This window comes from Parasteatoda tepidariorum, chromosome 2 (assembly GCF_982258835.1).
Source record: "Parasteatoda tepidariorum strain Cologne lab strain chromosome 2, Ptep-v5.0, whole genome shotgun sequence".
Taxonomy (NCBI): Eukaryota; Metazoa; Arthropoda; class Arachnida; order Araneae; family Theridiidae; genus Parasteatoda; species Parasteatoda tepidariorum.
In genome coordinates this window covers 28114542-28127002 of record NC_141756.1, presented here as the reverse complement: position 1 = coordinate 28127002, position 12461 = coordinate 28114542, and the positions used below count along the sequence as shown (strand labels likewise).

The 12461-nt window shown below is 31.8% G+C and overlaps 1 protein-coding gene across 2 annotated transcripts in view; it reads left to right on the top strand.

Annotated features, from left to right (window-relative positions):
* Positions 1-12005, top strand: part of LOC107447858 (lysophosphatidylserine lipase ABHD12-like) — a 47346-nt gene extending 35341 nt beyond the window's left edge. For both annotated transcript variants that reach the window (XM_016062889.4, XM_071177321.2), the window contains exons 3-4: positions 4015-4286; positions 7850-12005. In XM_016062889.4, coding sequence (XP_015918375.3) covers positions 4015-4286; positions 7850-8486 — 909 coding nt within the window. In that variant the 3' untranslated portion in view covers positions 8487-12005. The remainder of the gene's footprint in view (positions 1-4014; positions 4287-7849) is intronic.
* Positions 12006-12461: the final 456 nt, after the last annotated feature.

Here is a 12461-nt window from a genome sequence, read left to right as displayed (position 1 = left end):
GTTTTATCATAGCTAGCTGTCAACTTATGCCCTTTTTGTAAAGGTACTACAAACCTTACGCTTTACTATTTGCTTGTTAGCTTGATAAATTTTACTTTAAAATGGTTTTGATTTCCATGACATCTAAATAGTTCATAGATTTAGGAAAAACATTTAATAATTTTGTGATTATATTATGCTTTGGCAAATTGTTTTTTAATATTTTTTTTTATAAAATTTTGTATAATAATTTACTGCACTTTAATATTGATTGATGTATTTGAAAATTTTTTTTTTTTTATCTTACCCCACTCTCTACTACCGTTGCGTTTACGTAACATTTTGTAGTAATGTAAAAAGCATCTTTTTTCGAAAAAAGTGATTAGGAATTAGCGCTAAGAAGACTAAGTAGATAATACATAACGTCACTGCCCACTTACTTTAAAAAAAATATTTCAAATGCATAAATTCTGATTAACTTACAACTACTTATAATATTATTGTATTAACCCAAAAGTCTTTGTTACACAGAAGTAAAGTTAAAAAATGAAATAATGGAGTTACTATAATGGAGCTTTGCCATTATTTATTAGTGGAGATATCATTTATTAGCTATTATTTATTAATGGAGCTATTATTTTAAAATGTTTTTGATTTCTATGACATCTAAATATTTTATAGATTTATGGAAAACATTTGATAATTTTGCGATTATATTGTTTTTGACAAATTATTTTTTTAATAGTTTTACTGACCTTAATATTGATTGATCAGTATTTGAAAATTTTTTTAGCTTACCCCACTCTCTACTACCGTTATGTTTACTCAACACTTTGTAGTAATGTAAAGAATATTTTTTTAAAAAAAAATGTGGTAAGGAGTTAGCGCTGAAAATGAGTTGATAATATCCAATGTGACTGCAACTTATTTATAAAAAAAATATTCGAAATGCATTAATTCTGATTAGCATACAACTACTTATATTATTGATGTATTTTGGTTTACTCGATTGCCTTTGCTTCACAGAAATAAATTTGAAAAATAAAGTACTGAACAACATACTGAAATTTCAGTGGAATTAATTCATAGCATCTTAAAATAGATTCTCTAATTAACGATGTTGAAATCGTCCTTTCACAAAAAGCCATAAAAAATCAAAATTTCAAACAAAAAATTATTCTCTGATCTAATATTTGGAAATATACTCATTAAAGATTTTCAAAAATTCCCTGGAGTCCTTATGGCGCCCTTTGTTAAACCGATTAGAGATGGTTAAATTATCCTTTTTAGATGAAATTCAATTGCGATAAAGAAAATCTTACAGCTAGCTCCCATTCAGAATCTCTAAATAAAACGCGGGACAATCCAAATTCGCATGGCTTTTATATGATGCAACTGCTAGTAAACATACTGTCCTAATGGCATATATATATATAGTACTGGTCAAAAGTTCAAACTCACTATTGAATTTTTAAAAATGAATAAGCAGCAAAGTTTTTAAACTGAAAATCACAACAAATTAACTTTATTTTGACATAGGATATTTATAGATACACTTATGCGATAAGTTATGCTATAATTTTATCCATAACTTATGATTTTCGTCTAATCTTGGATTATTTGATATATACTCCTTTAGCCTTAATCACAGCAGTGAATATTTTTGACATTCTTTCTATTAGCTTTTGCAATGTTGTAGTTGAGATCTGATTCCAACAACTAAGTAAAGATTCCCAAAATTTGGTTTGATTGGTACATCACATTTTTCTAACAATTCATAATTTAGTTCATCCCACAATAGCTCAATAGGATTAATATCGGATTATTGAGGGGACCAATCCTTGTATTTCAGAACTTTTTTCTTTCTGTACTTTTCTTTTGATGCAATGTAGTTAGTTTCTACACAGTTTCGATGAATGCTACAAATCGTTATCTTGCTGAAAAACAAATACTTGACCAACGATTCTCTGTCTACGTGGAAAAGAGTAACGCTGCAATAGTCTGTGATAATATTTTTTTAAATCTATAATTCCCTCTATTCTTACAAGATCCCCAACTTTGTCACCGGTAAAACATCCCCTAACTGTGACTGAACCCAGGGCCTGATTACCGAAAAGGCACAGGAAGCAAGTGCTTCCCCTTTTAAATTCTAGGGGGGCCCCCAAATGACTGAAATTAAGGGCCCAATTTCTTATTTTTTGTAGCCAAAAAAAAATATTAATAATAAAAGAAATAAGAAAAAAAAATGACTCCAACAAAAACTCTCGAAAAGAAAAAAAATGGGATGCTTTGTGTTGTTTTGCCGCTAGTAAAGAAATTGGCATAAAAAAAGAGACTCTTCTTGCAAAGAACCTTTCGTATAACAACAAGTAACTTTATAATTTAATTTAGTGAAATATTTAAATTTTTTCAACATATGTGCTAGCTACTCCCTCATGTTTTTGTTACTATATATAGTTGGCTACTATACATGTTGGACCCTACTTTACGTGCTTTATAAAGCACGTAAAGAAGGGTCCAACATGATTGCATAGGATCTCTGTATTCCTTTCTAAGGTTCTAATAGTTTTCACATGGTTCTTCCCTCTTTAAAATGTATTGTTTATGGGTGAAAAATATCAAAAGTTTCTTTTGCTCAAGTTAGGGGCGCCCCAAAATCCTATTATGCTTCCCCTATTTTCAGAGGTTAATCGGGCCCTGACTGAACCTCCACCATGCTTAAAAGTTGGTTGTAAACATTGATATGTCATATGCTCACCAACTAAACGACGAACATACTGCCTTCTTTTTCTTTCAAACAACTCAAATTTTGACACGTCAGTAAATAAGCGTTTGATCACTGTTCTAAAGACCAGTTAACATGTTTTTTTAACTCATTGCAGTCGTTTTACTATGTTTTGTTTCTTCAAAAGAGGTTTTTTAGCAGCTGCGCAACCATTTAAATCATTGTCATGAAGTCGATGTTGTACAGTAGTTATTGACACAGTTTTCCGCCTAGTAATCTTCAATCTCACGAATTTCTGGTGTTGTTCGAGACCGCTGCCGCTTACTTTGAGTGCAGATAAACTTATCCTCACGTTTGCATATTATTGTAGGTCTCCCTGACCATTGGTGGCTCTTATTTTGATCAGTTTCTTTCTTCTTTTGCAAAATTCTGACAATAGTGGTGTGGGAAATATTAGTTTTTAAGGGCAATTTGTCTACTTTAATAGCCTTAACCATGAAGAGCAATAGTAACTAAACCTGTTTATGCACTTATATCTGGCATTTGACACATATTTCTGTAATAAATTATATAAAAAAATGTTAACTTTTGTTATTAATATGTCCAAGTAATTCTGGCAAATTAAGGCTATCATATCAATATTTGAAATGTGTTATGTACATGAAATTAACTTATAATGAACCTTAGAAAAGAAGATGAAAAGTAAATTGTTTATAAATTAAAATTAATGAATCTTTTAAAAATAAATTACATTTCTTATGGAATAAGTATTTACGTGTACTTTCGTTCATTTCGTAAGCAACTACAGAATAGATACAAAATGAAAAAATAATAAACAGTTTTAAATGGAAATAAGATTTTGTGAAGTTTGTTGACGTAAATATTTGATAAATTGCAAGTTTAAGTTAGAAATATATAATTATTTTTGAAAGCTTTGAAAAATATAGAAGTGAGTCTAAACTTTTGACCGGTACTGTATGTGTATATATATATATATATATATATATATATATATATATATATATATATATATATATATATATATATATATATATATATATATATATATATATATATATATAAACATACAAGGATAAAAACTTTGGCTGATAGTAAATCAAGCTTTAATTTATGACACGTAATGTTTCTTATGTGTCAAAATGAAACCTTGCAGTTTTTTTCACGGTAATCTAAGATATTAAATAGTTTTTTAAAACATGTTATGTATTTCTTAATTTTTATACTCAATATTTGCTTGAAATACTTGGTCTAAAACAGATTGATGTTTAATGCCATTAAAAAAATTCCAGGCCCTGTCTGACCCTGAAAAATATGGTTTAAGCAACACAAAACACTTCTTCGTAGAAACTTCAACTGGAGAACTCCTTGGCGTGTGGCACATACTTCCGAAGAGTGCGAACTTTACCCTCAACGTTCCTTCATCATTTGATAATGATGACCAACCTGTTATTCTATACCTTCATGGAAGTGCTGAGTCAAGATCTGCTCCATACAGGAGAAGCATGTACGGTGTATTGACGAGAAATCCGCTGTGTGCCCATGTTGTAACTTTTGATTACAGGTAAATTACAGGTTTAATACAATTACAGCATTCTTTTTCAAAAATTCTTTAACCAGGTTCCATGATCCAAAATCATTACTTTTCAGAAAAATGTGAATCCTTTGCATTCCGAGTACTTCAAAATACTACTTGAATCACTAAAATACTACAAATACTAAAATACTAAAATACTCAAAATACTACTTGAAGCACTAAATCATACTAATCAGCACTAACATTAGAACATAGCTCAAATCTCAGTGCGCTGCAGCGATTCGTCGGATTTTCAGACACATACTGGGAGAATGTGTGAAGTGGGAGTCGAATTCTTGAAGAATTGGGAAAAATTGGCAGAATTGGGAAATGTTTTTCCTCAATTCTGCCAAGCACCAAATGGGTGCCAAGCACCAAATAGTAAAGTCATGAGTGGGAAACCAGTCCGTTGAACATGTTATGAAATCGATAGGAAATTAAACGTAATTCAGATTAAACTAGATTAGAATATAATAATATTTACAGGGATCAGAATAATATTAATATTTCCGCAGGTGCAATAAAAATAGAAAATAACAGAGAAAATATATGCAACTATTTACATATTCGACAAAAATCTTGCAACGACAAAGAAAAGATTATATAAGCGATTATTGTTCAAATAATGTGGCTACTAATTATTAAGGTATAAAAAAATTTAACTTGAGTGTGGTGATTGTTGATGGCACCTCAGTGGCGATATCAGTGTGGTAAGGGTTAAGTAATTAAATGTACTAATTCTCGTTTTCTAAATTATATTTTAAATGTTCCTGATCATCACAAAAACTCAATAATTCGAAAACATAAACAGAAATTTGACATGTATATACTTGCTAATTTGTTCCGATTTAGGATTGATTTCGATTCGATTTGAATATTAGGAGTCATAGTAAATGTTATCATTTAACAATTTGTTATTACACATTGGCAAAATGGGTCTTGCTTTGGATTTGATGGCGTCCACCCACTTTTCAACTGTGTTCAAGAGTAATAGTAGAGAGTGAGCATGCGTCGTCATTGCAAGTGCTGCTATGGCGATCGCTGCTGTTTTTCGTTTTATTTTCACTAGCAGGCATTTTTAATGTATTTACATAATAATATTTTAAAGTATTTTAATTAATAACGTACAATTACTGGTTTGAAGGTAATTTTAATATAAATATGAATTGTTAAGAAGGAAAAGTATTTTGTGAAGTCTTGAAACACGTACATAGGCAGGATATGAAAATCAATCTGACGACATACATCAATTGAGACAGTTTTTGCAACTCATGATTTGAAATGTTGTGGAGTTTAACGGAGTCAATCCAGAAAGAAAAAGCATTTGACCAATGGGTAACCAGAGATCGTAATCACAACTTTTCTGTTGATTCTGTATAGTTTTTTTAAAAATATTTTATTTTACTTTGATCACCACTACAAACAACTGCAACATGTAGATATAAATCTATTAATTGTGCAAGAAACTTTTAAAAGCAGGTAGAATCAGATAAATTAAGTTTACCTTAAATTGTTGTTTTGGCTGATCACTGGAAATTCTGAAAATCTAAGCTTTCCTCATTAGCTACAAAAAGTGGTCAATGTAGGGTAAATGAAAATTTTTCTTCTTCTGTCACCTACCATCTTAGCTTTTAAAAAAATCTCTGAATTTTGGCTTCAAATTAAGATATGCATTGGAGAGCTATTGAGTTCATGTCTAGTAACACCACCTTCCAGTTTACTGATCTCTGAGATTTATCTTGGTATGGACTCTACAAGACATTGCAATGGGAAGTGCTCTTGAATAATCTCTTAAACAATGAATCAATATTTGATAGAAGATACTCGAACGTCTCTCTCAGCTGCATCCTTGATTGATGTACAGGTCAGTGGAATGTTCATCCAACCATTGCGGTACAATTTGGGACCAATGACACGGTACATTGTCTTGTTGACAGACAGTTTCTGTAGTAGGTTCTAGAAAACAAACATAAAGAAATGGGTGGTTGTCATGGATATCACAGTAATTTTGACTTGGAGAGCCGACTTCGCACGTATTAAGGATCTTATTTTAGTCCATGTGAGCAGTCTCTGACAAGAATGCCACTTCCACCAGCTTGAGGAGTCCTCTGGTGACAGGAAGGATGCCTCACTTCATGCGATTTACGCCGCATGTTTCAAAGCGAATCTGAAATAAATAATCCCAAGAAACTGAAGCGGTAACACATTACTTGATAACGGATATATCTATCCGTTATCAAGAGTACGAGATATTATGCATTAATTTCTGCATATTGTTGGAATCTTCGGCATAAATTCAATTTCAACCTCAGTCACATCAGTCTATCTTGATATCCTGTAATCTTGCTTTATTCGTATGAGCACTTATTCTTTGGTTAACGACATTATTTCTTCCCAACCAACATAGCGAGTGGAAATACATTTTATTTTGATTTGCACTTTTCAGCCATTGTGGTTTTTCTTGTTCTGTTTCTCATCTTTTTCTCGGCTACTGTGGTTTTCCCAGTTTTGTTTCTCACCTTTATTTTTCCCTTTTTTGTTGGCAACTTTTCGTTTTATATTACAAATCACTTACGTTTCCTCTCTTTGTCGTCTGGTAAGTCTTGATAATGGGTGGGTGTCTGTTTGTGAAATACGTCGACTGTTATTTCCTGCTTATATATTTTTAAAGCGAATGAAGTTTTTAATAAGGCAACATTTTATCATATTTCGATAATTCACTAGCAGTGATCTCATGCCCGTAGTAATTGCTGTGCCTTGTTTTGCGCAGTCAGCAGACCGACTCTCCTACTCCAGTACCCCGGAGATGAATTTGTTTGGTATACACACGCTGATGTCCACGGTAGTTGACCTTGGCAGGGCTGGCAATCGCCGTACGCATGGTTCACTGTTGACAAATGTGTGTGAAAATTCGAGTGTCTGCATTACTTACAAAATGGAGTAACCCGTTCGTCGAACTCTCATCACTTGACCACGATTAAATATGCTTAGATTACCCATTTTGTTTTTCACTATTACTGCCTACGTGAGTAATATTACTTATCTTGTCAAACTGCTTCATTTGTAAGCAACGTCCAGGCTTGCGTTAAGCTTTAAAATTGCATAAACCATCCCTCAATTGTACCTCAGAGTAAAAATTTATTTTATGTTGTTAATACCTTGGGATAGACAACGGTATCTTTTCCCTACAAAACAAATTATAATAAAAGCTTAGCCTTACAACTTTTTTTGTTAAAAAAAAGAAAGAAAAAAAATACCCTTTAAAAAAGACAACAGACGTTAATAAATTTATCTCATCTCAAAAAATAATGCCTCTGGTTGGCTTACCAGCGTTCTGGAAAAACGTTAAAGCTGCTGAAAATCTTTTACCTTGTCAGTTAAGAAAAAAGTTCTATTCTGAGCATTTTGAATTGTTAACGTAAGGCGGCGAGTTTTCAAGCATTCTTTTAGATACATAACTACCTTTATCTTTCCTAGGACACTATATGATTCTCCGCGGTTTGTTACTTTTAATATTTCTTCTTCATTTTGCAATATGTTTTATTTTCCAGGGGATTCGGCGACTCCACTTACATTTCTCCCACGGCCTCAACACTTCAAGAAGATGCCATGGCAATGTTTCTCTGGTTGCAAAAGTATGTGGATGCATCTAGAATCATCATTTGGGGTCACTCCATGGGAACAGGCATCGCAGTCAAACTTGGTGAAGCCTTGTCAAAAAGTAATCAAAGCAATCCTTTCGCTATTGTTTTAGAAGCACCTTTTACAAGCATTGCCGATGCCACACGAACGTTTCCTCTATCCTATTTTCACAGACGTCTACCCTTGTTTGAAACATTTTGTGCTCAACAAACCCGTCACCCAGACACGAATCTGAACAGTGACGAAAGAATTGGAGCTGTCACTGCACCAATACTCATTTTACATGCCGCTGATGACAGTATGGTATGGTCAGAGCAAGGAAAAACGCTATGGAAACGGGCAATAAGAGATCGCCCGTCTAACTTGCATAGACCTGTTTTTGTAGAACTGGACGGTAAACACGGTTGTGGACATAGAAATATCCATAAGGCGCCGAATTTGTCTTCCGAAGTGTTTAAGTTCTTAGAAAGTGTCAAATTATACAACATTGCTCAAAATAGTTGCCAAAGAATTTTAAAATGTGATATAAATGAAGACTACCGGTGAAATTTAGAGCTTATTTTGCATAAATTAAACGATGTGCTTAATGAGCAATAGTTTTGTAGATTGCCGAATGATCTTGGAATCAGAAGGCAAGTCGAGATGTTTCCATTTATCCTCACACTAAACTACGTCTGTAATGAAGGCACACAACACTAAACAGGGCTTTGTCCAAAAAGTAGAGTCAAATAAGAAATATTTACTTCACTAAATTAGTATAAGCCATTAAAAAATTTCCTAAGAGGCCACTCAGCTACGATGCATCACTTTCAGCGAGATTTCCAGATGTTGAAGGCGTTATAGTAGGCCTTTCATGAAATGTCTTGGAACAAGGACTTTTTACGTTGTCAACTATCTAGAAATAATGTTCTTTCATGTGAGCTTAGAAGACAGAAAACAATGATCAGCCTGAGAAAGTCATATAAGCAATGCAGATCGGCGGAAGAACTGTTATTCTCCATTTACACAACACCTGAAATCAGGTGCGTGACGTCACAACAGGAACGAAAACCTGATTTTTCTCCTACGATTTTTTTACCCAACTTTCAGGGAAACTTTGTCCGGTAAAGACAATTCCGAGTCAGGTCGGAAATCGGGCGCATGATGATTGGCTTGTTGTGCCACATGATAATTTTTCGCCTTCAGGAATGAGGTAAATTATGCAAGCCTTTTTTCAGGCTAGTAACTTTAGAAGATTGTTTTCAGTCCTCGTGTAAATGGGATATTAACTCCTTTAAGTCGTCCTGGAAGCTAGTCAGGAGGAAGTGGGTCTTTTCTTTGCACACTTTCCTCAGCTGCAAATTTTTCTTGACAATAACGTGAACGGTACTCTTTGGAATTCTTAATGTCTGAGCCATTAAACTGATACTAAAACGATGGTCTAAAACAAATTGCTCAGATGCACGCATTATATTTTCATCCGTGGTGGTCTTCCAGCCAAGGTTTTATTACCGACCTCTTCACAACCTTAAAAAAATGCCTTGTATCACAGGCAGACTTGGCTTGGCACCCATCATTAGAGGCTGTATTTATCATGGAAAATGTTTTCACAGCAGTCTTGCCGTGTTTCACCGAAAATTTGATATCAATCAAACACAGCATTACAGCTTGAAATGAAGTTACAGCCATAATGAGATTCACGAAAATGTTTGTTCTTATTACTAATTCCAATTGATCCGAGCAAGTTGCGACGTGTATTCTCTTCTCAGTAAAATCAAAGGACTACTCTTGTATGTTTGATAAGGTGATACAGTGAGAGATTTTTGATACATAAGTTGCGCAAACCTGCATAGCCTATTTGGAAACCCGACACTGATACTACTAGCTATGACTATCTATCCGTTACAATGTGGTGTTCAGTTAGAAACTCATTTTGGCGTTTTTTCATTACTTTAGTCAAGGATCTATAATGGATAAAGATTTGTAAGCAGCAGTATTTTTATGATTCACCACATAATATTCAGTTAGTTAACCGAATGCTTGTAACAATATGACGAGTAGCCTTGTTTTGGAATTTTGAATTTTTAGTCATGAACGTTTGCGTCGCAATATTCAGAGAAACAATTTGTGAAGTGGTTTTTAATTTATTGTACTTAAGAAAAACCATTGTATATTATGTAGATAAATCTGAGCGAAATAAAAAAAAACAATCAAATAGTTGATTTATCGTAAATTAATGATGAGTCAATGCTTTTATCCTAAAATGCTATATCATAATATTTTTACTGAATATTTTACAAATCGTGATGCTAACTGGGAAATATCTAAATAAAAACCTGGTTGAACATTTTTGTATTTACACAAACAAGTTATATAAAAAAAAGAAAAAATCTTTGCTAAAACCCAAGTTAATGTAATAGCAAAAGAACAGGTAAAAAAAAAGCGTTTATTAGGGCTGTACCTTATTAAGTAAACTGGTAATAAAAGCATTTAATTTCTATTTTTTTTTTAAAGTTAAAGCCAATATCCGCGAATACCATGAGTTATTAAGAGTTATAATTTGTATTTACTTGTAAAACAATTTACAACATGTTATAATCAAAGTCTGGTTGCCTTAAATAACTCAGCTCTCACGTAAAAAAGAAAAATTGAAATAGTTCAGTTAGTTGTAATAGTTGAAACTAAAAGTTTTTTCGCTTTACCAGATCTGCTTTATTTAATTACAAATTTATATTAATAGTATTTAAAAGAAAAGAGTTTTCACTTTGCTTAAATTCTTGTATATGGGTGATTCTTTCTAAACATGACAATTCGGACCAAAAAATTTCTTCAAATTTAAAGTCTTCAAAATAATCTATAATTTAGCTTAGAAGTTTAAAAAACAGTCATTTTAAGTTAAAAGTAAGTAACTCAACTTAGGCCTTTATGTTAGATGAACCATAAACTGCTTAAATTAATTCTTTTTATCCACTGTAGAAAGAATCAAAAAATTTTTTGTTGCTGATATGTACAGAATAAAATTGTGTACAATAATCAATCATTACATAAATAAATAATTTTGATTACACTCAAGCATATTACAATCATACATAGGTATTAGGTTAATATTTGCTTTTCCTCCTTACAGTATTAGCAGTTAAAAAAAACAATTCTGGTAACACTAAGACCTAAGACTTGGCCTAAGACGTTTATATTCTACAGAAAACGATAGGATTTCTTAAAATAACTCAGATAAATCTAAGTAGTTTATGTTATGAAGGATTTCAAGAAGCCTGGAAAATGACAACACAAAAACCTATTCACCTTGAAAAATTTTTTGAAATAGATTTTGAACCAGAAAATTGGTTCTTTATTCATGCAACAAAACATGTTCATATAGGAGGGCATCTAATCAATCTATTAACATAAGATATTGATTGCAGGCTCTATCTATTTTGGTTATAAACCACTAAATAAAAGTAGCCAGGAAAATGACAGATTTTCTTGGGACAAACAAATTATTGACAGAAAAAAATTATTTTAAACTAAGATTTTGTAAATCCTCTGCATATATTCTAGAAATGCGTACACCGGTTCAAATAAAAAAAATAGGTATTGAAAAATTTATGAGAAGTTTTGAGCTAGTTATTATTGGAAACATTGTTTCGGACATGCCAGGAAAATGACATTTTGAAGTTCAATTAAATTTTTTAACTATACAAAACAGTCAATGCTAGTGCAAAGTCATTTTAAAACGCTAACAGTAATGCTATTTATTAACTTTTTTTAAAAAAAGTTCTTTTAGTATTAGATATTTATTTCGTCATATTTCGTGAGAATCACCCATATACCAGATTTCATATGCACTCAGTCATTCGATCTTGATTTGTCGTCACCAACTGATTGTCTAATTCAGATGCAGATAAAAAAATACCGCATACAAAAAAAATTACATTAAATTATAATTTCAATAAAGAGGAGAATACTAGAAGAGTAATTAGAATTACATTAAAGAGAAGAGTACATCTTACTTTATTCTATGTATGTTTCGATTAAAGTAATAAATCCGGTTATTAATACAAACCGGTCAATATTAATAATAGCCACTTCTTTTGGTCAAAGTGAGAAATATCGCAAATTATTCACTTTAACCGGTTATTATTAATAGTAATAACCGGTATAATAAACTTCATTGGTTACTATTAATTTATATTTTGGTTATATTATTAAACTTCATTGGTTATTATTAATAATAACCGGTTATTATTAATAAAAAACCGGTATAATAAACTTCATTGGTTATTATTAATAATAACCAATGAAGTTTGGTCAGTATGATTAAGTAAAATGCCAAGTAATTAAGTAATATTTAGATGCAACCAATAATTCATAATTTATTTAATCTTTTCGTTCACCTTAGGAATTGTTTCAAGTAAAATGCCAAAGAAATGGAATTTTTTTCTTAAGGAAAAGGTAATATTTCGAATAACAATAGATTGTTCAAATGTAAGAACAAGCATTTATAAAATATTGCATAAGTATTTTCCATCATATGCCTTTCAA